Source organism: Neurospora tetraspora (assembly GCF_033439725.1).
Source record: "Neurospora tetraspora strain CBS 560.94 chromosome Unknown B0H65scaffold_1, whole genome shotgun sequence".
In the NCBI taxonomy this organism is placed as follows: Eukaryota; Fungi; Ascomycota; class Sordariomycetes; order Sordariales; family Sordariaceae; genus Neurospora; species Neurospora tetraspora.
The window spans coordinates 3,625,291-3,651,259 of record NW_026944383.1 but is presented as its reverse complement, the minus strand read 5'-3'; the positions used below and the strand labels follow the sequence as shown (position 1 = coordinate 3,651,259).

General features: G+C 50.4%; 10 protein-coding genes across 10 annotated transcripts; 4 read left to right on the top strand and 6 right to left on the bottom strand.

Moving 5' to 3' along the window:
- Positions 1–437: 437 nt before the first annotated feature.
- B0H65DRAFT_504993 (uncharacterized protein) lies at positions 438–1,799 on the top strand (the record flags this gene model as incomplete). Its single annotated transcript, XM_062827959.1, has 2 exons — positions 438–1,275; positions 1,354–1,799. 2 exons carry the CDS (start codon positions 438–440, stop codon positions 1,797–1,799), a joined length of 1,284 nt encoding a protein of 427 aa, XP_062686393.1.
- A 4,781-nt stretch (positions 1,800–6,580) lies between these two features.
- On the top strand, positions 6,581–7,425 carry B0H65DRAFT_544294 (uncharacterized protein; the record flags this gene model as incomplete). The annotated part of the gene is made up of 2 exons (XM_062829282.1): positions 6,581–7,248; positions 7,302–7,425. The coding sequence occupies 2 exons, from the start codon at positions 6,581–6,583 to the stop codon at positions 7,423–7,425; spliced, it is 792 nt and encodes a 263-aa protein (XP_062686392.1).
- A 1,006-nt stretch (positions 7,426–8,431) lies between these two features.
- On the bottom strand, positions 8,432–10,369 carry B0H65DRAFT_544293 (uncharacterized protein; the record flags this gene model as incomplete). Its single annotated transcript, XM_062829281.1, has 10 exons — positions 8,432–8,542; positions 8,606–8,681; positions 8,759–8,858; positions 8,915–9,059; positions 9,121–9,269; positions 9,354–9,515; positions 9,580–9,748; positions 9,818–9,982; positions 10,056–10,146; positions 10,266–10,369. The coding sequence occupies 10 exons, from the start codon at positions 10,367–10,369 to the stop codon at positions 8,432–8,434; spliced, it is 1,272 nt and encodes a 423-aa protein (XP_062686391.1).
- Positions 10,370–11,375: 1,006 nt separating this feature from the next.
- On the bottom strand, positions 11,376–12,487 carry B0H65DRAFT_32430 (uncharacterized protein). The gene is made up of 3 exons (XM_062823452.1): positions 12,160–12,487; positions 11,755–12,036; positions 11,376–11,686 (listed from the first exon to the last, which is right to left on the bottom strand). The coding sequence occupies exons 1-3, from the start codon at positions 12,214–12,216 to the stop codon at positions 11,477–11,479; spliced, it is 549 nt and encodes a 182-aa protein (XP_062686390.1). The 5' UTR covers positions 12,217–12,487; the 3' UTR covers positions 11,376–11,476.
- Positions 12,488–13,761: 1,274 nt separating this feature from the next.
- Positions 13,762–15,004, top strand: B0H65DRAFT_515351 (uncharacterized protein). Its single transcript, XM_062828655.1, has 3 exons — positions 13,762–14,188; positions 14,247–14,458; positions 14,514–15,004. Exons 1-3 carry the CDS (start codon positions 14,103–14,105, stop codon positions 14,939–14,941), a joined length of 726 nt encoding a protein of 241 aa, XP_062686389.1. The 5' UTR covers positions 13,762–14,102; the 3' UTR covers positions 14,942–15,004.
- A 1-nt stretch (position 15,005) lies between these two features.
- Positions 15,006–16,094, bottom strand: B0H65DRAFT_450418 (3-hydroxyanthranilic acid dioxygenase). The gene is made up of 3 exons (XM_062826002.1): positions 15,738–16,094; positions 15,597–15,672; positions 15,006–15,532 (listed from the first exon to the last, which is right to left on the bottom strand). Exons 1-3 carry the CDS (start codon positions 15,767–15,769, stop codon positions 15,098–15,100), a joined length of 543 nt encoding a protein of 180 aa, XP_062686388.1. The 5' UTR covers positions 15,770–16,094; the 3' UTR covers positions 15,006–15,097.
- Positions 16,095–16,479: 385 nt separating this feature from the next.
- On the top strand, positions 16,480–17,783 carry B0H65DRAFT_32266 (Ctr-domain-containing protein). Its single transcript, XM_062823429.1, has 3 exons — positions 16,480–16,917; positions 17,166–17,346; positions 17,447–17,783. Exons 1-3 carry the CDS (start codon positions 16,605–16,607, stop codon positions 17,562–17,564), a joined length of 612 nt encoding a protein of 203 aa, XP_062686387.1. The 5' UTR covers positions 16,480–16,604; the 3' UTR covers positions 17,565–17,783.
- Positions 17,784–17,923: 140 nt separating this feature from the next.
- Positions 17,924–19,776, bottom strand: B0H65DRAFT_450412 (uncharacterized protein). Its single transcript, XM_062826001.1, has 3 exons — positions 19,340–19,776; positions 18,892–19,108; positions 17,924–18,813 (listed from the first exon to the last, which is right to left on the bottom strand). The coding sequence occupies exons 1-3, from the start codon at positions 19,727–19,729 to the stop codon at positions 18,002–18,004; spliced, it is 1,419 nt and encodes a 472-aa protein (XP_062686386.1). The 5' UTR covers positions 19,730–19,776; the 3' UTR covers positions 17,924–18,001.
- A 1,052-nt stretch (positions 19,777–20,828) lies between these two features.
- B0H65DRAFT_32214 (uncharacterized protein) lies at positions 20,829–23,707 on the bottom strand. Its single transcript, XM_062823423.1, has one exon. It carries the CDS (start codon positions 23,306–23,308, stop codon positions 21,014–21,016), a length of 2,295 nt encoding a protein of 764 aa, XP_062686385.1. The 5' UTR covers positions 23,309–23,707; the 3' UTR covers positions 20,829–21,013.
- A 624-nt stretch (positions 23,708–24,331) lies between these two features.
- On the bottom strand, positions 24,332–25,927 carry B0H65DRAFT_32217 (EXS family-domain-containing protein). Its single transcript, XM_062823427.1, has 2 exons — positions 25,617–25,927; positions 24,332–25,538 (listed from the first exon to the last, which is right to left on the bottom strand). Exons 1-2 carry the CDS (start codon positions 25,705–25,707, stop codon positions 24,394–24,396), a joined length of 1,236 nt encoding a protein of 411 aa, XP_062686384.1. The 5' UTR covers positions 25,708–25,927; the 3' UTR covers positions 24,332–24,393.
- Positions 25,928–25,969: the final 42 nt, after the last annotated feature.

Genomic DNA, 25,969 nt, shown 5'->3' with positions numbered 1-25,969 from the left:
GGTTGGGCGGCCTAAAGTGGTCTAAGTTCGTTTCCTACATCATGACCGGCTGATGGGAGTGGTTGCCCGGGGATCCACGTATCCGACAGAGACAAGGCCACCAATCGCTGGAGGAGAAAGATGCGATTAGCCGTTCACGAAGGCCTGGGTCTACCTAACTATTGCCATGTTTCCATGGACAAGGAGAAGCTGTGGCACGATCCTATAATCAGTCATTTTTGTGGCGGCCAGCTGAAATGCATAGGACAATATGCAGGCATATCACACAGTGTGTAGAGTTTCTCTTGGGCCGACGAGGCTCTGGGCAGGTGTTCCTCCCTGATCATTTTTTATTTCATCTTGTTGAAAGGAATCCTCCGCCCGGTCCTCTTCAGTTGAAAAAAAAAATCAGTCATTCCTCAGAGTTCTTTTGGGCATTGTGCTCTTCATCTTTCACTATGGCGCAGGCTTCAGTTACCACGGGATCAACATCATCACTGACCACCCCGTCGACGTTGACACCGGTATTGACATCGACACCAGTACCAGTATCACAATCAGGATCAAGTTCCAGCTTTTTGACCACCTGCAGTTCTACCATTGTCAATGGAACCAGCACCGTTTATGATCCATCCTGCCAGCCTACAAAATCGCCAACACCGGCTAAAGGCCGGGGCGGAGTGAGCTCTGGTGCAGCGGCCGGCATAGCTGTCGGCTGTCTCATCATCGGTCTTCTCCTCGGCCTTGCCGCCGCCTTCTGCTTCTTCTCAAGGCGAAAGCAAAGACACGGAGGTCATGGCAATGTTACCGAAGTTGCCATGACACCCTCCAAAGATGTGTCCTACGCACAGGTCGGATCAGGGTTGAAGAACCAGGACGACAGCGGCATGCCCGAATTGAAGCACTTCCTTCTTGATTCCCTCTCCGATCAGGAGCTCGCCGCCGAGCTTCGCGACCGACACCATCTCCTCCAGCAACACGTCGAGAACCACTATCACTTTCACCCCTTGGATGCTACACGTATGAATCGCCAAAGCCTCCTTGCGGCCCTCTCCCAACTAGGTCTGGGCCAGGCTGGCTCTGAGGGTCCCTCAGCCGAAACGATTGTCTCACTTGCCTTGGATCCGAACACAAGGCAGATAGCTCTCCAGCACGTGCTATCCAAGGTCATCTTCACGAGCATCGATCCCAGCGCCCGGAGCCCGCTGTCCATGCTTCCCACGTCCGTTGCGGCCTTTCTGCAGTCCATTCCCCCGGATGAACAGCACGAACTCAGAAGACAGGTGGATTCTCAAGGTTCGTTTTTTCGATGTGCTCCCATCACTCACCCCCCTTCACTTCTTCGAAAGCCGTTGCTAACCAAAGTCCAAATAGCTTCCACCCTAGCCCTCCACTGGTGGCGTGTGCTCTCCGCTTTCCTGCTGCACCCCCAACGCAGCCAGCGGACGGCCTTGGCCCCATCAGACGCGGCGCTCGCGCCCCAGGCTGCTGCTCTGGCGCAAGCGCTGAATCGCTTCCTGCGGTACTTTGTCGAGGACTCGGACACGGCCCGATTCCAGCAGGAAAGTCACTTGCGGGAAGTCATTGTCGAGTGTGCCAAGTTTGGGTACGTGCTATTCTCACAGCCGAGTGACTGGTGTTTCTTGCACGTTGTTGGGCACGAGCAAGTGGCTGGCACAGTTTCTAGCTATCGGGGGAAGATAGTGTGCGCCGCTGATCTGGTCAAGCATACTGATAAAGATGGAAGGCGGTTGGGTGGAAGCCACCAAACAAGTGGGACGTTGGTTGTTCCGTCTGTGGCTGGGTGGCGGACTGAGTGAGGTTGTCACGCGTTAATCGACGGGAGGCAGTTCGGCTTAGGCTTTGGGAATTTGGGAAGGCATTGAATACACATTCGAGGATAAGGGATATCTCACTTGGTGCGTAATACGCCTGCTTGGACGGCGAGAAACGGGCAGTTTCCAAGCAGGCAAATGGGGTTCCACGTTGGCCAACCTCCCGTCTACAGCAACATGTGATGGACAACTTTCAGCCCGCGTTTATAGTCCCTGTTGTGATTGGTTTCTCCGACCATCATTGACGACAACGTTGGGCAGTATCCAAACCAACAAGCGACGATCACAAAATCCTCCTTCTTTTCCCGGCCAGAACACTGCAATCTTCCGGCGAGGTTCTCACATGTGCGAACTAACAGCCATTGACACTGTACCCCTTTGTCATGTAAACACTGTATGGCTGCAGACTTGCAGGGGGGGCTTGGGGGCCTGCATTGGTTTGAGGGTGAGACCCCCAAGTTGTGATACAAGTTGGAGGAAGGCAGCTATTAGACGCCGGCTGTGGCGTTTATAATAGCTAGTTCTAGACTTGGTTACATAGTTACATAACTTGAACATTCAGCTTCATATAGTAGGTTACCAAAAAAAACGCCCAATGATTTTTTCCCCCACTTCCCAAACTATAACCACCTTTCTTCTAATGTACTTCACAACTGTATTTCTTAATAAAAATAACCAAAATTCGTTAAGGGAGTATATTAAAGCCCGGGGATTCTAAGGATCTAATTTTAATATTTAGTATACCATCTCTTAGCATTAATAACCGCCTAAATCCTTCTTAGCATCTATTATAGGGCTAGCGCCCAGAGGTATTTGCCTAGCCTGCGCGCCAAGCCAGGCTATTTAGTTAGCTACAGTGATACAGCTTGCTGCCTTAGCTTAGCCTACATTACACGCCATTAGGTATACTCCAGCACAGACCACCTTAGCGCCTTAATATTTCTAGTACCTTTTATGCTACCACTTATATTTAACTATCTTTTTGAAACCGTACCTTTAGCACGCGCCTCTCTTCTTTTCTTTCGTCGAATATTATAATTTTTATCAAGGCCTACCTACGTATATACTTTGTAAACCCCTTAAATTATGTTCGATTACTCTTTTTAACCCTCTAACCGTCTCGAGCTCTCTCGTCGTCTCTAGAACTTAAGACCGGATACTGTTACTACCGCCGTTTCGAAACCCCGCTTCTTTTTCGAAACCGTTCGCCTCGCCGCCGTTTTTTAAACCGGCCCGATATTGTTATCTCTAGTAACGCCAATATTAAAATTAATTTCCATTGTAATCTCCATCCCCGAAAATTTCGAAACCCTTTCCGTTCATTTTAATACCCCGCTCGTTCCTCGCGTCCCTAATTACACAAAAATACAATCTACCGTTCGTAATTATTATATTCGCTTCCTTATATAATAACCTTATATTATAATAATAGACCTTCGCCGTTAAAATAACTTAGAATTCCCCGCTTCTCGCTCTAGCTTTTTACCCCGTTCGAAAATTTGAAACCCAAATCTCGCTTAAACCTTCGCCGTTTTGTTAGGAAATTAGAAATACCCGTATTTCACTCTAAATTTCCGTTTAATGCTACAGTTTACTCTTCGATACCGCTAACGACCGCAGCCGTTACCCTATAGCTCGAAAATCCCGAATTTAATTACGGTTCTTTTTATACTTAATAAGTTATATTAGTAGCTATAGGAATCAATATCCCTAATAAGGGAAAGGAGGATATAGATATCCGCTATTAAGGTAGCCCTATCCCGCCTAATATAAATATAAAAGGAAGAATCTATACCATAAAATTAAAATTATATTACGGTTTTGTTTTTTTACTAAAATTAAATCGGTTAAGGGCTTATCCAGGAATATCGAAATAGAAGAGTATAATAGGAGATTGGAAATAAACCCGGAGAAGTAGAGAGTAGCCTAGTAATACCCAAAGGGTTCAGAGAGGCTCGGGGAATTTAGTATATACCCTATTTATATATTAGCAGTAGCGAATCTTACTAATATATATTAAAGCTCTATTATAGAAAATCGTTATAGTAATAGCCGTTCTATAGGTCCTATAACGAAATTAACGGGACGAGAAGTCTTTTATGGATAGATAGAATCGGGCATTACAGAATTAAAGAAGGTCTAGTTTAGTACGGTAGCTACCGTATAGTTCGAAGGTATACCAGCACTAACGTACGCGTAAATAATAAATATTAAGGTAACGAATAGGACTTTTTTAAGTATTTTATTTCTAAAATAAGTATAATTTACGTCGTTATTTACTCTATTTACTTAATCGTTAGTAATTATATAAAAATAAGTATTAAAGAATTCAAGAAGTATTTAATAGTAGAAAGATAGCCGTTAGAAATTATAATTCCATTGTAATTAGAGATACTAGTAATCTATAACCGGGTTTTATTCCCAGGAAGGCCAGACTCTGGAGCTCCCGCTTTTAGAGGCCTATGGCTGGGATTAGAGCCCGCCTTCCAAATTTATAAGGGTGCGATTGCCATTATTTTAGCTAATTTTGGGTTTTTATTCGTATATATAAATCTTTATCTTTTAGTACTTAGTACTTCGAAAGGGGGAGAAAGGGGGTAATATTACGGGGCTAGCGCCCAAAAGTATTTGCCTGGCCTACGCGCCAGACCAAGCCATTTGGTTAGCTATAGCAATACAGCTTGCTGCCTTAACTTAGCTTACATTACACGCTATTAGGTATATTCTAGTACAGACTACATTGGCGCCTTGGCATTTCTGGTACCTTCTGTGCTACCACTTGTATTTAGCTGTCTTTTCGAGGCCGTGCCTTTAGCACGCGCCTCTCTTCTTCTCCTTCGTCGAATATTACAGCTTTCATCAAGGCCTACCTGCGTGTATACCTCGTAGATCCTTTATAGCATCGAATTAATAAAATAATTTACTATATCTATTTCAAAGTCCAACTAAACTACCACGGCGGCCTCTAATAGCTTTAAGAGCGAACTATTATTCTTTAATATTATTGAAAAATTTAGATATCCGTAGAGAATCCTTTCTTTAAGTAAATACTATAAATTTTCGATCGGGTTAAAATCGGGTAAATAAGGGGGCTATAATAATATTATAAAGCATATCTCTTAAAGCTATTCTCTTAATATCCTCAAAGTATAGATAGGAACATTATTTTATGTAAAGATAATATTAGGCTCTATAAATTTAAGAAACTCTTCTTTAAAAATATCCTTATAAATTCGAATTATAATACCTCCTTTCTTCAATAAGGGGTCTCTATAGTAAAGTACAAGGTCGCTCTTTACCCTATATCGAATTGTACCCCAAAATATTTAACTTTAACGGCCACTCTTATACCGGGCTTAGACATAAGAAGGATTAATCGCCAATGAACCTTAAAAGAATAGATTTAGTTAACTTTTAATCAAAATTTAGTAAAAAGAAAAAAGGGAGTACTATTTGGTACCGGGGTCCGCTTTTTACTTTAGGACGAAAAACCCAGCTCCGTCTTCCACTACCTCCCTTTTCAATAGTAAATTCGTCCGTAAATAAAACCGTCCTCTTAAAGGATAAATCTTTATCGTAGTATTCGAAGGCCTAAGTATATCTTAAACTCGCTGCTTTATTAGAAAGATATAGCTAAATAGCTACTAAGTAGTATCCGATACCTTATTTTTTAAAGTACCGAAACAATAAACTTCGTAAAATATAGGGACAAACGATTCTCTTCAAACTTTCGATGGTAATAAAGGGACTTTTAGTAACTTCTCGCAATATCGCCCTTTTATCGCGCTCATTTAGGACCGGTGGCCGTCCACGGCCGGGTTTAAAAATACCCCAATCTTAATCGGTAAAGCGTTTTACTACGCCTCGAACGTAAACCTCCGTTACACCTTTATATATAGCTACCGCCTTTACTATAATACCTAATACATATCTTGCTGCAATGCGGTTCCTTCATTTAGGGCATGAATACTTAAATTTATCTTTTTTAATAGGGGATAATGAAATTATCGCCATCTTTAATCGTAGTATTAAAAATGATAAAAAAAGAAAAAGTGGCCAAAGCGGGGTAAAAAAAATTATTGGGCGTTTCTTTTGACGACCCACTGTACCATGAACGCCTTGAGGATGTCCATCCCCCCCTCAAAGTGCGTTTCTGTAGGCTGCTTGCCTGTCTAGGTAGCCCTTGACCGGTCCTCATCGTAAGGCTTATCAAGGATTTTGGTAGCTACCTCTACTCACATAGAGGCTTCCAGGAATGCCTTTATTATCCCTGTGTCATCTCCATGTGTCACCTCCCTGTGTCACCACCCTTCTCAACTGCTTTCGATTAGGAATTCCTAGCCAAGTTTGATCAGGCTCTCAGGCCAACACCCTCAAAATGGGCCAGTCAGTACATTAAAGGGGCCCAGATGTAGCCATTGTCACCAGTCTGGCTGCTACCGTTCCATGTCGATAGTCAAAGACGGGCTCTGAAGCACCCAGCTTTTAGTTCCAGACTTGCAGCTGAAGTTGTCTTGGGCCAACCTGGCCGACCGTTCTTCCAGGTTTCCCCGCTTTTTCGTTTTCGTTTCTTCAAACGACAAAGTTGGTTCAAGGTCCGGGCGTGATTGATTGACTCTTTCTTTCTTTCCAAGGTCCAACCTTTACCTGTTGTGTCGAAACTCTTTCTTTGCTGCCTAGAGATAGTCGATCTCCAATCAACCCCAGCGTCACTCTCACCGCTTCCAACCAGCCTTAAGGCTCGTCTTCCACACCTAGGTAACAACATGGAAGTAACGGAAATACCCCCCGGCATTATATCCTCACACAAAGCTCTCCTCTTTGGCATCCCTCTCGACCACGCCTCCACCGCACCCGCAGTCCGCCCCTGTCTCGAGCAGGCGCGAACCTGTGTCGCCGACCTCGAGGACTTGATCAAGCTCTGCAACGAGAACTTGCCTCTGCTCAGGACCAAACCGGCCATCTTTCAGCGGACAAGCAACATCATCGAGAGGGCAAGAGGGGAAATAGCACAAGTATGCCAGTTGTTGGAAAGGATGATGGTGCGGCCTGGCTCATCTGAATCGTATAATGACCGTGACGGCGGTGGCCAGGGCGGCGCCCAGATTCAGATCTCTTTTAAAAATCGCTGGGGACGACTAAGCACCGATGCTCGGAACCTTATTAACCACGAACAACCGCTTGTAGCGAAGGAGCATGGTGCTGTGGTTGGCGAGTTGAATTTTGTGAGGCAGTTGGTGCTTATTGCTCCTACTATTGTCAAAGGACCAGGAGCAGGATTAGACCATCACGGCGGCGGCGAGCGGCGTGCTAAAACGACCGTCTGGGATAACATGGGGCTTCTTGATGAGATAATAGGGGGCGGAGGCGGAAACCGAAATCCAAGTCGAACAACAGAACAGCAACAGCGACAACAAACATATGTCAACTCCAGGTCTGGGTCCGGGGATTACCTAGTACTACCGCCGCCATACCCAGGCACGCCAGGCTCAAAACCACATCCGCTCCCGCCTCAGCTGCGCCCCTCCACTTCATCGTTGTCGTTGTTGTCAAATGTTCCTCGACCCTCGACCAACGCCTCGAGTACAACTCTGTGGAGTCCTACTACTGATCCTGCGTTTCAAGAGCTTCCTGCTCAGCCGACATCTACCTCTACCAACGCAAATGCACATATCAGGCCCAACCTATCCCAGTCATCGTCATCATCAACGACGATATTCGACCAAGCAGGAGTGGGATTACTCTACGGCGATGGCCATGGCCACACAAAATCATCGTCCCTGACATCAACGTCAACATCAAGGTCGGAGCTACCTGAACTTGGTCCTGGGCCTTTGACTGCCACTAGCAACACGCTTATCTATAACCAACATACGCACAACCATAACTACCAGTGTTATCATCATGACCACCACCATAACCACAATAATAACCATGACCATAACCGTAACCACAATCAAATGGGAGGGATGATGACGCAGCAGCGACAGCCAGAACAACACAATAGTGGCGGCCATAATGCTTGCAACTGTGCCTGGGAAAAGAGTAATAGCAATGTCCGAGTGGTAACGGCTATCAATCAGGGGCAACCGCAGGAATTGTCAAGTGTGGTGTTTGCTCCTGAACCTGTGGAACTACCTTAGACTGAAGTTTCTTTTTCTTCTGGCAGCGGGTTCTCTGAGTTCGCTTGAATTAAAGGGTGGCAGGGTCGAAGTTGGAGAGTGGTGTTTTTGATAACGTCATCGTCGGGATGAGGGCTGAGGCTGTGAGGTTATGTATATCATAGGAAGGCTTTGTAACATGCACACGGGTAAGCGCAATACAAAAAGAAATTGACCAGACAAAAGGCACTGCGGGTAGTTATCATGATAGTAGTATTCATCTATGTATGTCTGCCATACCGGTGCTTATGCCCCACAAGGCATTTATGTTTCTATATGCGGACTTGAAGACTAGAAGAGATGATTTCAGACGCCTGGAGCCATCAACGAGGGGATTTGAAAAGGGAAGGGCCTCACAACTCCTCAGCTGACCGATCCACCAAGACAAAGGCTCAAATTGGTGCGTGTGAGTTTACGCCGACAGAAAAGTAATGCTCAACAGCTGTGTTCATAGCTTCAAAACGACTGGTTAGCCTCATGATCCCCTTCTGCGCTTCTAGAGGACCTCATCTGCTTGATTTTTTCCTTCAGCTCTCTCTGACGCTGTTCGTAAGACGCTCTGACGTTCTGGAACGCCGGTCAGTGCCAGCCACCCCAAGCATAAAGCCTCATCTAGGTGGTCTGACGTACCTGGTCAGCTTCAGCAGCTGATGTGGTGTCATGGGGAGAGCGGATTCTGTCTTGAGCGCCTGAATCATCAGCCGATCTGTCATGGGCAGGAGATTTTGAAGTTGCAGAAGAGGCCCTGCGGCTTCTACTGCCAGGCCTGGACGTAGCATCTACGCTGCTGTCTCGGTCATCCCTTCTACGAGAGCGTCTGCGAGGGCTCCGCGAGCGGCGAGGGCTAATGCTGCGAGTTCCGCTTCTGCTGCGTGATCGGCGTCTAGAAGAACGGTGGTCGGGAGAAATGCTGCGGCTACTACCGCGGGTTCGCTTAACCGGGGTGCGGCTTCGCGATCGGGAAAGGCGAGAAGATCCAGTAGACGATACGGACCGACTGTAGCGCTTGCTTCGAGTCCTCGACAGGCTCCGGCTCCGACTCCGGGTCCGGCTTCGACTGCGACTCAGACTCCGAGTCAGGCTTCTACTGAGGCTTCGGGTGATGCTCCGGCTCCGACTTGGGCTGCGACTCCGGGTACGGCTACGGCTCCTACTAGGGGAAGTGGAGTAGCGGCGGCGTTTGGGGGAGCGAGAACCACGATCGGATGAAACCGAGCGAGTCCGAGATCGGGAGCGCCCCCGGTATCTGGGTCCGCGCCGTGGCGATGGTGACCTGACACGCTTATGCGGTCCCCTGTGCGGGACCGGAGAGCGAGAGCGAGTACGTGATCTTACCCGTCCCCGTCTTGGGGGAGGGCTAGGGGATCGAGAAACAGACCGCCGGCTTCCGCCAACGCTGGGTGTCCGCGAGCGAGAGCGGGACCTCGACCGCACAGACGGCGACCTAGTCCGGGATCGTCGTCTCCTGTCGTCCCGTCGTCCTCCACCACGTCTGACTGTTGGGCTTCCTCGGGGAACATATGAATCTCTGAGTCCTCCTCTTGGCGGGCCACGGTCTCTCTGATCACGGAAACGTGGTGGTGAGCGAGATCGACCACCGCCACCTCGGCCTATGTTCCCTCGGGGGTCACGGTCGTCACGGCGTCCTCCACGCCAGGAGTCGCCGCGGCCACCACCCATACCGCCTCCTCGGCCGCCGCGGCCCCTTTCAGGTCGACGTTCGAATTCTTGGCGCTTCTTTCGTGCCTCTTCTGCGGCTTTGTCCGCTTCGAGCTGTCGGAAGCACTGTCAGCCAACGCTCACCAGAGGTCGCCAGACCGAAAAGGGAATGGAGGTGCGTACCTTCTCCTGAATCAATTCCATCTTCTTGGCCTCCAGAAGCTCCTTTGGAACACCTTGAGGACTAGTCTGCGCACTGAGTAGAAGCTTCCACAGGTCCTTGCAGAATGTCGGGGTATCTTTGTCGAGAAAGCCTGTGAGTTGGATCTGCATGGACTTGATGTCGGGCTGCCATCACCGTGTCGTTAGTATCGTGTTGTCGCAAGGAACTCGGTACTTGTAAAAATGGTCGGCTACTTACATAGCGGCCACTCTCGAGTAGGTTGAAAACAAGCTCGATAACGACATCGTCCTCGTTGGCTAGAATCTCGGTGACCTTGCTGGCAATCCATCTGATCAGAGACGCGACGTGTTAGCAACTGCCCTGTAGTTATTCTTTCATGGTGTTCGAGTCACCCGCGCACCACGGTAATGGGAGCTCGTTAACTTGACAGCGACTGGGGGTACCTACTTCTTCATGACCTGGATGTTAACCTTTTGCATGTCCACCTTCTGATTGAATTCGGGAGGGAATTTGGTGCTCTTCAAGAGCTTGGCGTCCACTCCGGTCGCCATGGTGGGCTGTATATTTCGGGGATACTGCTGCGATAGGAGGTTGAGATGGTGCGTTGGTCAACGTTGAAATGGCGAAGACAGAGAGAACGTGGATGTTGAATTGGTTGCACCGGATTCGAGCGACGTCCGGGGCAAGTCAACAGAAGATGATGTCGTCGGGCGCGACGTTTTATAGTGGGTCCCCTCTAACTAATTGTGGAGCCACACGCGCGCTGTCGGAAGTCACTTGCAAGGGGCCGGTCCAGGGGTCAGGGGTTGCTACGTTGAACTCGAGCTTAAGTGGACGGTAGAAGCTGCATTCTTCTGGAAACCATAGGCCGATCACACTTAACGTCTTTCCGGAATCTGGACTATACAATATTTACGAATTGACTAGTTGTGATCAATAGTGTAGCATATGGCCGGAATTTGTCCAGAGACTTAAGTGGTTAAGATGGGCCGTATCACACTCGGTAACTGTGGACAACTATCATATTCTCAAGTCACTGTCCATGTTCATATTTCACTATGACATCAACAGCTGTTTTGTTTCAATGGCCCAAGATCGGAAGGACAACTTCGAGGTCACGGATATGGTCTTTGTTTTGAGCAAGCCGTCAACGTAATTTTTGAATTATCATACTATCTTGCAAGATATAGGAGATACTCATGGAGATGTTGAGGTGGTGGCAGCAAACCATGTATTGTAAGAATGAGTGGGGTTTCAAAGCGTAAGGAGGTTAGTTATAATACAATGCTCAGTCTATGAAATTCACGTATCCTCCATCAAAGAACCGACATCCTCCAGTGCTTTTAAAACGCCAAACGGTGTTTCCGGAACATACATAGCCGTTTCCCATCCCAGCCGTTTCCCATCCCAGCCGTAATAACAGACCATCCAGCGCAAACGCCAAACACGGATTCATGAAGAAAGACACGTCCACGGACCATAATGAGTGAATCTAGCAGCAGGCCATAAAGACGAGAAAAACGAAAGCCATACCCAAGCAAAACCATCTGAGCTTGTACTCCTGGATTGCCATCGTGACTGTATATGGGTAATGAGGAATGCAACGATCTTGAACTCGACCAAATACGTGGAAAGAAACTTTGCTGCATGATGTAGGTTCACGAAGATGCCGGTGATTGGGTCTTGGGATAGATGAAACGACTTATTTTGGCATCTGCGCCATCCTTCTTCTCCGTTTGGTAGCGGGATTGCAATGCGGCTATCTTGTCTCTGAGCTTGTCAATGCTTGTGGTGTCTTGCTGCTTCAGCTTCGTACGAATCTCGTATAATGCCATCAGGGAATGCGCTCGGTCAATGTCGTCTTCGGGCTGTAGTTTCGTGAAGCTGTTAGTACCCAGTCCTCCTATGGAACCACACATCGGACATGAAATCTGACCTCAGAGTCTCTTCGTGGAGTGCCGGGAATGGACCCATGGTTCGAGTTCGTACGGGTCATGGGGGGCGTCGCAAGGGGACGGCCGTATTTGTCATATCTGGCGGGTGAGGCCGCCCTAGAGAGTAGGGAGGTTGCGGAAGCGACACGTTGATGGTGGAGTTGATTAGGGCGGATGGGAGGTTGTTCGGTTGATGGCTTCAGAGACTGATGGGACGGTTCCGCAGCGGGCTGGCTGGCGCTCTTGTTTGCGTTGACGACCGCGAGTGCGGCCTGTGATTCTTGCTGTGGCGAGAGTGTCAGTGAATAATGATCCATCATGAGCGGATCCCAAAGCAGTGCTATGCGCGCGACGCTGACATGGGAACTTGGACGTCAGGTTGTGTGGGGAAGGGAGAGAATACATACAGCCGCATTTAGATCGCTAAGATCGGCCAGCATCTGGGCAAGTTGAATACTCTCCATTGTCTCGTCTGCAGTCCTTGAATTTGTTTAACAGATGCCGTCGTTTCGCGATCATATAATGGATGTGTTATGGGTCGTAGAAGAGGGTTTGCCTCCGAGATATCGACACCTGGGAGTTTTGGTCGCTTTCGGGACGAATGGATCACGTAGGGTCAGGAATGTATGTATGAATCTGGACAAGTTGTCGGGTGTGCAGGTGTCTTTCTTTTGTTGCAGGTAAAGGCGGCAGAAGATCGGGAAATCCAGGAAGGAGACGAAGAGGAAGCAGCCGGGTGACCTAAAGTGGTCGCAGATGAGCGGGAGTGTTTGTAATATGAAAGCCGTCTTAAAGTTCACGTCATACTGGTAACCCACCGCCCAATTGTTTGAGCTGTTTCCGCTTTGTCACCAGCCTGGTTGCAGACCGTCTGACCGAACGGATGGACGGAATCCAGTGAGCGCAGATGGTGTGTGGTGGCGGGGTGCGAGCGCGCAAATGTTCTGAAAGGTACGACCTTGGAATGAGTGGTGAGGAGAAAGCGGCGGAGGAATGGACTGCCGGTTTGCAACTTAGAGGCTCAAAGGGATGACGGGGAGGGACGTCTCTTCCTTTGCTGGAGAAATCCCATGGTGGTGCTAGGATGCGGTTGGGGTTGTCGCGTGGGACTGCCAGCAGGGCATTCGGGGCATCTCCGCTAAACCACCGATTTAACCTTCCCCACACTACAGTAGCGGTCCCCACTTCCCGCCCTTACAGTTCCACTCAGAATAATGGTTTAGGAAACCCAATGATAAACAGCTATGTTTGAACGATGCATGTCCTCCGTGTTCGGGGCCGAGATCCTTGTGCGAGCCGGCAGCCGGCGACTCCGCATTCACGATCCTCCACCTTCCGATTACTGCCAAGACGATTGCTTGGCTTCTGTTCAAAGCTACTTGGGGGGTTCTGGGCGCCAAGCTTTCTTTCCCCCCTACTCGTTAAGTAGGGGGTAGCGAAAATCCGGGACAGGTTTTTATTTTGGGACATCTGAAATGTTAGCGTACACCATCGAAAAGTGTTAGTAGGCAGGATACAACAATGACAACCACATCCACCATTTTTCTAAAATTCTAGCAAAAATCGGGAAGCAAGGAAGGGGTATAAGAAAGGCTCCCTCAAAGTTGCAAAAAATCATCTTCTAGACTAGACGAACAGTAGCTTCTGGACTTTGCATCGACACCAAACACCGTCATTTTTGGTGTCGCGAAACCGCCGAGCTAAAGCACACTTCAACGACAAAGAGGTGTACGACTTAGGGATTCCTCAACAACGACCCGACCAAAATTAATGCAACTTTAGGAACACCTCTATTAGAACCTTCTCATTCTTCCCAATTTTTTCCAGATTTTTAGAAAATGGTGGTGGTTGAAATGGTTCGCGATCGATGCTGCACTAACAAGTTTCTTGGTCTTTTGGCGCCAGTTCAGATGTCCCAAAATAAAAACCTGTCCCGGATTTTCGCTACCCCCTACTTAACGAGTAGGGGGGAAAGAAAGCTTGGCGCCCAGAACCCCCCAAGTACCGTAGCAAGAGCTGTCCAGTGCACTAACATTTCGTCTCAGCGGTTGTCGTGCTCGTCTCGATAAACCCGTCGTACGTATCCCGAACCCTCTCGGCGTTACGCAAGTTTGAAACTAAATTGACCATTAGCTGTCAGCGTCTAGAACGAAGAGGTGAGTTCCAGCCAATAGCAGGACAAGAAGCAGGTTGATCGGTTGTGTACGGGACATCTTTTCCAGAGAGTCACAGTCAAGATGGCCGCAAACTGCCTGAATTCAGGACGCAATATAAAACCCCCGAAAACCTGAATAAGCAAAGCCTAAATCTCATACAGCTCTATAAAATCAGCCAAAAACCAGTCGCAAACATGAGTCTCACATTCAGGAGAGGATTGACCACCATGGCCTCGCTCAAGAAAGCCACCAAGGTCGTCTGCATTGGCCGCAACTATGCGTATGTGTGCACAAGTACCCCATAAACGCATCTGAACATATACTGACTCGGTCAACAGGGACCACATCGCGGAGCTGAACAGCGCAAAGCCCAAGCAACCTTTCTTCTTCCTCAAGCCTCCTTCGTCCATCATCCTCCCCGGAGAGGGACCTGTCATCCGGCCTCGTGGTGTAGATATGCACTACGAGGTTGAGCTTGCTCTTATCCTCGGCAAGCGTGTCAGAGACCATGATGCCTCGGACTTGAAGGGAGCTCTGGATGCCATTGAGAGTGAGTTTCCAAACTCAAATGCTCCATAGTCACGGTACTAATTTTTGCTTCTTAGGCTATGCCCTCAGCATCGACATGACGGCACGCAACGTCCAGAACGAGGCCAAGAAGAAGGGCCTCCCCTGGGACATTGCCAAGGGATTCGACACCTTCCTGCCCATGAGCAAGCTCATTGAGAAGTCCCGTATCCAGGACCCCCACAACATCGAGCTCTACCTCAAGGTCAACGACGAGGTTCGCCAGAACGACTCCACCAACCTGATGCTCTTCCAGATTCCCCGCATCCTCAGCGACATCTCCAAGGTTATGACTCTCGAGGCCGGTGACATCGTCCTGACCGGCACTCCCAAGGGTGTTGGCCCAGTTGTTCCCGGTGATGTCATGCGCGCCGGTATCCGTGTGGATGGCAAGGAGCTTGAGGAGGCCAAGATCGAGATTGCGGTGGAGGAGTCTACCCGCTCGTATGAGTATGCCGAGACGTAAACACCGCACAAACATGAATGATAGCCTATCCTCAAATACCCTCGTGTAGTTCGATATACATACATTCTATTTTATATACGCTCGCAGCGCGGACATTTGATAAGGCCATCCGTTTCACCACGCAGAACTTCTAAGCCATTATACAGACCCTTCCATTTACTCCTCATTCGGATTCTGGATCGATCCAGGCTTGGGGCACCAATCCGCCAGCTCGCCACACTTCTTACAAGTCCTCAGCTGCTCATCACTCTTAAAAGCCTCGACAGCCGCCTTGATCTGCGTTCCCAGATCGGTGCAGTGGAAGCTCGCCTCGTGGACGATCTCCTTGCAGTTCTGGCAGTACCACCTCATGCGGTCGATGGCGTCCGCGGGACGCTTCTGTTCCAGCACGATACCGACCGTGTCGGCGAACCGCACCGGGTTGTGCGGGGTGTTGCCCGGCAGAAGGAACATCTCGCCCTCGCGGATGATGATGTCCCTGAAGTTTCCGTCGTCGACCACCTTGAGCATCATGGCGCCCTTGTACTGATAGAACCATTCGGGGGTTTGGTTGATGTGATAATCGGTGCGCGCGTTGGGGCCGCCGACGATCTGCGGGGGTTGTTAATCACGGTCATGGAATCAAACTGGTTGGAATTGAGATGATGCTACTAACCATGACGGTAAAGTCCTCATTGTAAACGCAGTAGTTGTTGATGGGGGGCTTCAAAAGGTGAGAGTTTTCTTCGAGCCTGTGTAAGCTGTGAGCGCAAGCTGATACGCTGAGGGGTTACATGTGGCTGATGGTGATACATACCATTTCGGCAGGTTTACAGGTGCGGAAAGCATGTTTATGGCTTGATAGGTGTTTGTGGTCACTGTGACCTATTCTTATTTGTGATGTTTTTCTTTTCTCTCCCAAATCAACCTCCAAGATTCTTCCAGCTATGACGCTGACGATGGGATGATTCAAGAGCGTGAACAGCTGACTGCTTTGTCAGCTTAACCAGCACTTTTGACGACCTAAGAAGATAGATACAGGGGCCGGAAAAACACATGCCTTCTAAATGTACTCGAATTTTCAACGTTGACTGGAAAAGGGGGCTTGTATAACACTGAGAAGTATAAATCCAGATGTGTATCCTACGCAGATAATGGAGTTCGATGAACATGAAGCCGCTGGAAACCACCTTCATCCCGGCCCCGGGCGTGGGTTTCCAAACAGTACCCCACCTGTCCGTTCAATACCCCGCCAGATGATGCCCGCTGTCAGACGGGATGTCGGGGCCTGCCGAACGAATTCGAGACGACTCTGTTTTCCCCGAGTGTTTTGTTCGGATGCCACACCCCTGTTTATCTTGCTCAAACTAGCTTATTGGCAGCGAGTTTGCGATATTCCTTCTGGCTGCAGGGTTGTTAAAATGGCGTTCTGACAGGCGCATTTTCAGGTGCTTCGTGTCTCGTCAGGGTACCTGAACATGGGAAACTCCCGCCAGCCTTGAGGTTCCACCAAACACTTTCATCTGACAGGACACGAAACGCTCTCACTTACAACCACCTGTCTACCTTATAAGTCGAAATCCCCGATCGACGATCTCGCCATCTCAGCTCTATCATCCCTTTCTCATCCCTCCCATAACCGAAACAACGACATCTCATCTCAACAAGCAGCAACCAACCGATCATGGATCACTCCGGCCACGACCACAGCGCCCACATGGACCACTCCGGCCACGGCGACATGAGCGCCGCCGGTGACATGCACTCGGGCCATCCTGGGATGGGCGGAGGACCGCCGAGGTGTAGCATGAACATGCTGTTTACCTGGAACACGGAGAACCTCTGCATCGTCTTTCGCCAGTGGCGCATCGACTCGACCTTCACCCTCGTGGTCTCCCTTCTCGCCATCGTCGCCCTCGCGGCTGGGTACGAGGCGCTTCGCGAGGGTATCAGGCAGTATGAGGCTTGGACTAACAAGAGGGTGGAAACTGCGCCTCGTAAGTTGTTGATTCTCACTTCCTTTCTTGATTTGCGTTCCCTTTGAACTCGGTTCGGTTCTCCTTGACCATCGCTATCTCAAACATCTGAAAGAAAGAATGAAAGAAAAAGAAGAGGAAAAATCACACCGCAATTATGTACCAAACCCAGAATGCCTATACCACATCTATTTTGTTCTCTGAGTATGTGTCGTCATACATTGCATATCGTATCGTATCGCTAAGATGACCATCTATCTGTCTTGGAGACTCTCGAGACCAGTATCGCGATGATGAGGACGTTGAACCACAACATGAAGAAGAAGAACGTCTTGCTGAGACTACCACGCCGTGGTTCTTAGGGCAACATGCGGCTGAAGTCACCAAGCGGGCCCACGCCATCAAGTCGGTTCTGTATGGAATCCAGAACTTTTATGCCTTTATGATCATGTAAGCTCTCTTCTCCCTCCATACCGGCCTCGGGACTTTCTCCCTCTGTTTCTGAATTTCACATGTAAAAGTTCTCTGTTCTGACCACCACATGCAAAAGGCTCATCTTCATGACATACAACGGCTGGGTCATGTTGGCTTGCTCTTTGGGAGCTGCGCTGGGATACTTCATCTTCGGTTCCCGTACTACTGCTACCAAGGATACTGCTTGCCATTAGGAGGTGTCACGGACGTGTTCGTGGGCGCGATATGCTCAGGCATAGTGGAAAAACCCATATGGGTCGAAGATCGTGAGGTGCTGTAGCGGTATTGCATAGCGGCCGGGGAGCAGAATGGCTAGAGGCGTTCGAGAAGTGCAACTGGAGTATTGCTGGACGTCACTAGATACAATTTTGAGTCGGACGGTTGATACGAGCTGGAACGCGCGGAATATCCAGGGGATAAAGCTTGTTGTCAGTTACACCATATCATGAGAGACGAATGGGCGTATGTGACGTTGAAACAATGTTAAAAACGATGGATTTTACCACTAAACCACTGGCGCTTAATGGTGTAATATTAGTTTTTGAGCACGATTCGTGCTTATGAATGAATAACAAACGGTCTATTCCAACTCCTTGCTTCCCCCATCAAGTCATTAGGTCCGGTCCTCTATCTACATCTTCGACGCCTCGCTAGCCTTCTTCGCCGCCTCACTCGCCCTCTTCAGATCCTCCTGCGTAAACACACTCCCCTTCTTCTTCTTCTCCCCCAACAGACCCAACTTATCCAATCCCATAATCATCCTCTCGTCTCCAAAATGGCTGTTATGCTCGAACTCGGGCTCCTCCCCATAGGCCACCGTCGCCGCATCCACCAGTATCCTCGCCGTCATACCCCACACCTTATACCGCTCGCTTTCCTCCTCATCCCCGCGCGCAAGCGCCGCTGTCGGCGGCGGCAGGTCCTCGTCGTCTTCCGGGTTGATTACGCTTTTGTTGGACGCCTTTTCTTCAGCCTTTAACTGCTTTCGCGACCCCGGTTTGGCCACCCGCTGGTTGTTGACGGGCACGTAAAAGAAGTGCATCCGCCACTGCTCCTCGTGCCAGTTCGTCCAGCTGCCCTCGTACCACTTGCCTGGCGGCGGCGTTTCTTGGGATCCGTCGTCGCTTTTGTGAACCTCATCATTGGCTCGCAAAAAATTGTGGAAGGGCGCGGAGAAGACGGCGGCGACCTCCTTGGCGTTTAGACGGGGGATCAGAGATTCGTCCGCTGTTGGCGCGTCCTTGTCGCCATCGGTTGTTGGTGATGGTGACTTTTTCCCGCGGTCGGCGTGCATAAAGGCAACGCAGGGACGGACGACTAGCTCGGTGCGCGCGAGGTTCATGGGTAGGTCGCAGAGGTGTTCGATGCGGAAGGGCGAAGGGAGCTTGTTGTCGTCCATGGGGAGGCCGATTTCTTCCCAGGCTTCGCGGCGGGCAATTTGATCTGTATGAAACAGTCTGAGGTTAGTCGTCTCTTTGTCTCGTCACTAGTTCATATGATGGACGTGGTGGCACTTCATACATGGCGTTTCCTCTACACTATCGGCCTTCCCGCCGGGTAGCGCGGCATGTCCAGAGAAGCTGCGCATGCTCGCGGCGCGCATAGTGATGACCACACGGAGATCACCGCGCTTGTCTGCGAACAAGAGCAACAGCACCGCGGCGCGGCGACTGGGTGGTAGGCGGTCCCATAGCGGGAAGGGAGGGGGCTTAAAGGCTCTTAACCGGGCAATGGCGGCCTGCAAGGTAGAATTGTGTTAGGTGACATGACTTAAACGTCGTTGTAACATAGTAATAGTTTATGTAGCCTCGCAAGTCATGCAAGGGACCGACCCGACTGTTACATCAGGGCGACATGCAGCCCGGGCCGGAGCCGGAGTGCGAAACCGGACACCCGGCGCCGGAGCCAAGCGGTCTTCCACGGGAGCACATAACCGGCACGGAGCCAAGAATAAGGTATAGGTACTAACCGCTGAGGCTGAACTAAGCGGTGCCATGGTCGAAGCATCCCAATAATAGGAAGCCTCGTCGTCGATACCCTTCTCCTCTTCGTCCTTTGCGCTCTCCCCGTCTTCTACAGTTGTAGTAGTATTCTCCCCTTGTTCGTCCGTTGGCAGTTCAGCGGATCTCGTTGACGATGGAAAGAGGATTTCGGGATCCTGTGCGCCCCCGATACTCTGAACAATGGTCTGGAACTCTTCGCTGTCTTGAGGGACGTCGCTGGTGGTGTGTGCGCCCACTTCGATCGAAGCGCTCATGGTGTCAACCGGCTGTTTGGACGGAGGTTGGGCGCAAAAGAAGGGGGTGGGAGAACTGGGACTGGGACTCCTCTCCGTCGAAGTAGCTGAACAAGTCACCATACACGGTCTACGTAGAGGTACCTCTACCTTTTGGAGATGTTATGCGGGGAAATAGCGGGGAAGGAGGAGCGGTCCCGGTGGAGGCGGGCTAGAGACAGACTACCCCCCTCCCCTATATCTAGACTACTTAACCGCTTTGGGTATAACCTTATCGTATTTTTTCGCTGCACAAAAAATAGCAATGAAGGCTGCACCTTTGTAGTGCCTCAAACGACGGGAGTGCCAATTCTATAGCGACTACAGCGCCCTCTTCCCGTGCACGGAAGAGAGCAGAACACTCTAGCTTCAAGGCCTGATACTGACCCCTGGCGAACACCTACACCTCGTGTAATGACAATACATTGAAAGATGGTTTGCCTTTCGCAATTGGAAATACACTCCCGTCCGATTGGAATAACGAGCCTCTTCCAAGTGATAGCAATGCACACTGCCAAATTCCTTCCCTGAGCCTCTGCTCGTAGTTTTGAGGGAAGGGAGTGCATTTAGTGAAGGTGCATTGCCCTGACCATGAGTGTGACCAACCATTTCTTGGAGGAATTTTCGAAAAAGACCGATTGTGCGCTAACGGCCTTTGGCCCTGTTTTGGTGTTGAGATGTTAGTGATCGATAAGATAAGACAATTTCCTGAAAGTCATGCCCAAGGCGGTTAAGTAGTCTAGATATAGGGGAGGGGGGTAGTCTGTCGCTAACCCGCCTCGTCCCGGTGGAAGCCGGAGTGATTCAGTGGTCTCTTCCGGGCGGATTTACTGACGTCAGTGTTGTTTGAAGTTATTCCCTTCAGTTGTGCAGGGGCAGTTGTATTTCTCTCCATTTGCATCAACTGTCTAAAATACAAACTATTCTTCACTTTCATGTGCAAAGTACAACTCCCAATGCGGTAGTCAGTCAGTTCCACTTCATACTCCAGCATGCTGAGATGACGGTTTCATATTGCGACAGCGGTTCATCCTTTTCCAAAGGCCTCGCCCGGGCTGTGTCATGCTTGATGCGCCAACCGATGCCAGGGCTCCCCGGTGTGTCAAACTCGCAGGCCAACATGTTTGATTACAGCATCTCTATGCAAACACCGAGTGGACAAAAACTCAAGATAACGAGCGCATACAATGTCAGGTATGAAAATAATCGAGAATGTCTGATCTTTTTGAAGTTTGAGCGTCATTGCATATTCACAACACTCCAGCTCATTTGTACAAAACATCGTCATATACCCTACAAGCAAGAGTACATGACACATTCACTCTCCATGCATCAACACCTATTTCCAACCCCCTCCGGAATCTAACTTCACAACCAACCCTGCTCCTCTTGCCGCCCCGGCCTCTCCGGCGGCGACAACAACTCCATCCCCGTGACAAACTCAACCGGCGCCTCCACCCTTCCCCCATCACCCAGCACCCTAATGCTATTCTTCAAGTTCTCCCTCTTCTTCTCCGACTTGGTTCTCCTCGCCAACCGCCCACCGACCAACAGCTCATTCGTCTTCTGCGCCAGCGCGCTCATTTTCAGAGTCTGAGGGAGCAGAAACCCGACGGCAGATGAGGAGGAGGGGGCGGTCGAAAAAGAGAAGGACGACGGCCCCGCGGCGCCGCCGCTATCGGCTGTGCGCGGCCGATGGACTAATGGTGTCGCGCCAACGGCGGCGGTGGTCTTTGAGCTCTGGTCGTGGTATCTTTCTGCGGCTGTTTGATATTGTGTGGGCGCCCGTTCGGTGGCCATGGCTATGGCTGTTGATGTGGTGGTGGGCGTGGACGTAGGTGTCGGAGTTGAGGGTGATGATCCTCCTCCTGGTGTTGATCCCGAAACACGCCTAAACACCTTGGAAACCAAAGAGCGTCGAAACAGAGAGGTGCGATTCTCGCCATCGCCGTCGCTGTGGTTGCGGGTATGATGACTGCCGTGCTTTGCGAACTCGGTGATCAAAGCCGAATTATCTTCCAGCGCAAGCGGCAGCGGGCCGCCCACCTCCAGCTGTGGCGAGCCCGAGTCCCATTGCCTGCGCAGTTCGTTGTGGTGGCCAAAGGTGCTTACGCTGATGGTCTGCGCCCTGTTTCGGGGCCGAGTCTTGAGCGCGGCGTTTTGGGAATTGATGACGGAGGGCGATGGAGAGGGAGACCCTACACGAGAGTGACGCGATGACTGCGAACTGGAATTGGATCTGGGTCTGGATTTTGATTCCCCTTCCTGCGCAGGATCTGGGTCCAGTGGTACTAATGTATCAGCCGCCGAGTCCCAACGAGGCAGGGACAACGGGAGCTCGTCCTCCCTCGGCGGTCGCACGGGTGGTGGCTGTTGCGGCACCGGGACAAAGCGCAGGGGACTGAGCAGCGGCTGCTGACTTTCCCTCTTTCTATCACCAGATGTCCGTGAAGTGCCGTCCTCGCTGAGAAAGCGGATATGACCTGGGCCTCCGGCAGGTCGAGGTGATGGGATCCCGACGCTGCTTCCTGGGTGTGGGGGGTGATTCAAGGCATTCGGATATGCCCATGATCCTCCTGTGTTACGAGCGATTTGCGCGGTTGTCTCGTGGTAGAGCTCACGGGCATCAGTGATACTGATGCCGCTGTGATCACTGTTGGTTGAGGGAACTGGGGACATGGTTCTTGTCGTCCCGTTGCCTCCACTAATCTTTCGTGGCTGTAAAGGTCGTGGGATAGGCGATGGTGCTCCTCTTGCAACTAGTCGCTTGCCGATATTTGGATTTGGTTTTCCCTTAGGTGAGTATTCTGTCGATACAGGGCTATCGTACCGAAGAGGTGCGCTGCTTCCAGCTAGGCTTGCCGAACCCGCTTCGGATACGGTACTGTCTCGATATTGGCTGTAATAGCTGCTGCGGCCACTGACGGGTGATATATAACCTGTCGTATGTTTGTCTGTGGCGTTGTTCTCGCTGTTGCTGAAACGATCCTTTTGTTCGGGAGGAGAATCCGGCCTCGAGAGCTGTCTAAACCTGATATTATGATTCTGCCCGGTAGGTGATAACGGTGGAGAGTCTGGGTGCGACTTGATGGGTCCGAAGCTATCGAGCTGGAGGATATTCGATACCGGTGATCGTGGTTGTGGTGAAATGATTTCTTGTGACAAACTCGACTCTGGAGTGCGTTCTGAGTCTGCTGGAGGAATCTGTAGAGGCTTGGGTGTTCGGGGTGCCGGAGACGCGGACGTTGATATTGGTGTTCCGCCCCTGGGGGTTAACTGCTTGGCGATAATGGAGTTGATCTCTGCCTCCTCCTTTTCCCAGTCAATGTCCCCCGAGTTTTGACGATTGTTGATCTTTTCAGGAGGACCGGCTCCTGTGATATTCGCCGACGTATGGACGCCCTTTACGTTGTTCAAGTCCTTCTGGTTCGATGTCGAGGGTGCTGGCCTCCGCTTTGGCGGAATGGGCGGTAGGGGCTTTTTCTCGTAGACTTCTACGTCTTTCGGCTTTGGAGGGTTGAAACGAGACCCCGGCGGTGATAACGATGTGAAACGAGACCCTGGCGGTGATAACGACGTAATGATGGCCTCCTCAGCAGAAGAAGGACGTGAAATGTCGGCGCGACCGGAGGGTCGTTCGGGGGTTGTCATCGTCTCGACCATCTTTTTGGTTTTCCCTGGCCTCGGCTTCTTTTCTTCTGGAATACCATACGACTCCGTCAACCTGAAACGGCAACCTTTTTCTGAAAAGTATGGTCTCCCCAGCCTGTGTTTATCATGCACGAAGAGATCGATGTTCGAGACTCGAAGAGCTGGATTATAGCCGTTTCCACAATTCCGTAACTTTGATATCCCTTCCGCCTTCTTCCGGGCTAAGGGGGTTGGGTCCCAGCAGACAAAGGATTTCGTCCCTTGTGAGTGAAGATTTTATGGGAAGTAAGCAAGTTTTCTTTCAACTTTGTACTTACCGTGCCGCCATCACGAGGCTGGCTTTCCCTTTGTTGAGATAGTATAACGGACAGGGACAAAGGCGAGAGAGCACATGGTAGCGGTTTAAAGGGAAATGTCAAAACTGAATGAAAAAAACACGCCTCAACAAAATCTAACGGCTTGAAGAAGAGGGGAGATTTTGTTTAGAGAACAACGGGGCCTTTGCTCCGCGATATCACTCCCACATTTCTAGATGCCGGATAGGAGGAGCTGAATCGTATGGGTGTAACGACCACCCGAGGACTTTTTGTTGTATACATTATCCTGTGCCTTTTGACAACTGGAATGGGTTACAAGTAATACACTGGATGACGCACCGTCCATCCTACTTGGAAACGTTTCTGCCAGATGCTGGGCTGTCAGACGGACACACTAAGTAAGCATTTCAGACAGCCTCTTGAGGTGCGGGATTGCCGTGATAGGTCCGGTACCAACGGCTGTATGTGTTGTGTAGCCTTCGGAAGCAACCCCGATGGGGACAAAGGTAGGATTGGAACATCGAAGGAAGAAGCAACATGTTCTAAAATCCGAATCGCTATTAGTCGTAGATTTATGTATGCTTCCTTTAACTCTATACCGCTGGGGTGGGTGGAACCAAAAAGACCTGAACGCCGATTTCCTAAACCAACCATGACGGCGTATGATACTCGGATTTTCTTTCCACAATTCCATTTTCCATCCAAAACAAAGTATGTATCCGCACCCGACATACGCGGATCTCCAGGTTGTGTGTGCCGCAGAGGTGCGGCAAGTGGGAATTAGTCCACGTACTCCTCGTCCTCGTCTCGAGTATTAAAGTTGCTCATCAAAATGTCATCAACGCCGAGCCCGGTCGAAGTGTTCCTAATCCACTCGGTCTCGACCCGGAAGAAGATCCATACCCATCGGCGGAATACTTCGAAGAACTCGACCAGGAAGATCGAACTCTCGAAGTCGCTGATGGTATTGAGATGCGGGTGCAGTTTGATCATCCATGTGCACCGTAACGCCAGGTCCAGCGCGATGACAAAGTAGTACACCACGGGCTTATGAATCAGCAAGCGGCGCCGCAGACCAAACGGATGATCGGGAGAGTTGCGCTCCTGTGCCCCAGCAAAGAGGGTGAGATCCCAATCCTTGGTAATGTCCCAGTAAAAGCTGTAGAGCGAGTTAAGCAAACACGCAGCGATCCACGCACGGTACAGACCCGTAGTTGGGGTGCCGTTGGTGTTCGCGTTACGCAACATGGCGTTAAGAATGATAACAGGAAACGCGGTCGAGTACTTGGCCGCGTTGGCGAGATGTTGTCCACCCCAGCCCGTGGACTCCTTGAAAGGGGAATTTCGCACGCGCAGATATTCAATAATACACTGGCGTAGCCGAATAGCGCTTGGTATCGCCAAGAGGAGTGGTACGAGGTAGGTACCGCCGCAACCGCGATCCGGTCGGTCAGTAGCAGATCCGTTCCGCGTGAAGAACATGCAGAGACATATGAACAGGTCCCCTAGGACCTTGGCGTAGCTGGTGAGAACGTCGGCCAGCAAGATATCTCCAAACTTCCCATCCTTGGCCTCAGCCAAGCCTCCCACACTGACGCGGCGTAGAGTTGCGAGTAGTCGACGGCGGCCGGAGTGCGACACAGACAATCTTCGCAGGGGTAGCACGAAGAGGGCTGCGGTCACGGCCAAGTTGGTCATGGGAATCCAGTCATAATCGATGACGCGTTTCGGATCGCGCCTGGTGAACGACCAAAATGTGAGGATCGAAAGAGCGGAGCTTAGCGAAAGAAGAGTCGCGAGACGGTATGTCGAGTGGTGGTGAGGGAGCTGGGTGGTGCTCGATCTTCCCGGGTACCGGATTAAGGAGGGAACATCGATCTTGCGAAGATGGAGGAAGTGAAGGTTGAGGCCCCAGCCCCAAACAGCTAATCAACCAGAATATGTCAGTTTACAACCGTGGCTCCAAAGACCGAAAGGACGACAGGAGAAGTGTAGCTTCATACCTAGGACCACGATGAAGGCAACCCGGTAGGGGAGGGGAAAGGTCAAGCTGAAGGAGTCGAGCTCCGACTCAACCACAGGATCACCGTCCATTGCGCCAGGCAGCGGTCGATTTGCTCTCCGTCATTGAATGGCGGGGAGGGGAAGTAAGCAAAGAAAGTGAACGCAAAGAAAGAGTTGACAAACTTGGAGTCAACTTTCCCGACAGCAACGCGTTTCGAGATTGTCAGTGTCAAGATGGAAATTTAATTTACCAGTAGCTGTCGCAAAGAGGTGCCAAGCCCCTTGTCGCGTGCACTCCTTTTGGGCTGACGCTGGGGAAAGACGTCAGCCCCTGGTCGCGGTCCCGTCCTGT

Coding starts and splice junctions, on each gene's coding strand:
- B0H65DRAFT_32430 (XM_062823452.1), bottom strand. CDS start 12,216: ATGGAGAGTATTCAACTTGCCCAGATGCTGGCCGATCTTAGCGATCTA. Junction 12,037..12,159: donor TTAGCGATCTAAATGCGGCT/GTATGTATTCTC, acceptor CTCTCGCCACAG/CAAGAATCACAGGCCGCACT. Junction 11,687..11,754: donor CTCCACGAAGAGACTCTGAG/GTCAGATTTCAT, acceptor ACGAAACTACAG/CCCGAAGACGACATTGACCG.
- B0H65DRAFT_515351 (XM_062828655.1), top strand. CDS start 14,103: ATGAGTCTCACATTCAGGAGAGGATTGACCACCATGGCCTCGCTCAAG. Junction 14,189..14,246: donor TGCATTGGCCGCAACTATGC/GTATGTGTGCAC, acceptor CTCGGTCAACAG/GGACCACATCGCGGAGCTGA. Junction 14,459..14,513: donor AGCTCTGGATGCCATTGAGA/GTGAGTTTCCAA, acceptor TTTGCTTCTTAG/GCTATGCCCTCAGCATCGAC.
- B0H65DRAFT_450418 (XM_062826002.1), bottom strand. CDS start 15,769: ATGCTTTCCGCACCTGTAAACCTGCCGAAATG. Junction 15,673..15,737: donor CCTGTAAACCTGCCGAAATG/GTATGTATCACC, acceptor CAGCTTACACAG/GCTCGAAGAAAACTCTCACC. Junction 15,533..15,596: donor ATGAGGACTTTACCGTCATG/GTTAGTAGCATC, acceptor CAACCCCCGCAG/ATCGTCGGCGGCCCCAACGC.
- B0H65DRAFT_32266 (XM_062823429.1), top strand. CDS start 16,605: ATGGATCACTCCGGCCACGACCACAGCGCCCACATGGACCACTCCGGC. Junction 16,918..17,165: donor GAGGGTGGAAACTGCGCCTC/GTAAGTTGTTGA, acceptor TCTGTCTTGGAG/ACTCTCGAGACCAGTATCGC. Junction 17,347..17,446: donor TTTTATGCCTTTATGATCAT/GTAAGCTCTCTT, acceptor CACATGCAAAAG/GCTCATCTTCATGACATACA.
- B0H65DRAFT_450412 (XM_062826001.1), bottom strand. CDS start 19,729: ATGGTGACTTGTTCAGCTACTTCGACGGAGAGGAGTCCCAGTCCCAGT. Junction 19,109..19,339: donor CGCTTAGTTCAGCCTCAGCG/GTTAGTACCTAT, acceptor TCTACCTTGCAG/GCCGCCATTGCCCGGTTAAG. Junction 18,814..18,891: donor TAGTGTAGAGGAAACGCCAT/GTATGAAGTGCC, acceptor TGTTTCATACAG/ATCAAATTGCCCGCCGCGAA.
- B0H65DRAFT_32214 (XM_062823423.1), bottom strand. CDS start 23,308: ATGGTCGAGACGATGACAACCCCCGAACGACCCTCCGGTCGCGCCGAC.
- B0H65DRAFT_32217 (XM_062823427.1), bottom strand. CDS start 25,707: ATGGACGGTGATCCTGTGGTTGAGTCGGAGCTCGACTCCTTCAGCTTG. Junction 25,539..25,616: donor TGCCTTCATCGTGGTCCTAG/GTATGAAGCTAC, acceptor CTGGTTGATTAG/CTGTTTGGGGCTGGGGCCTC.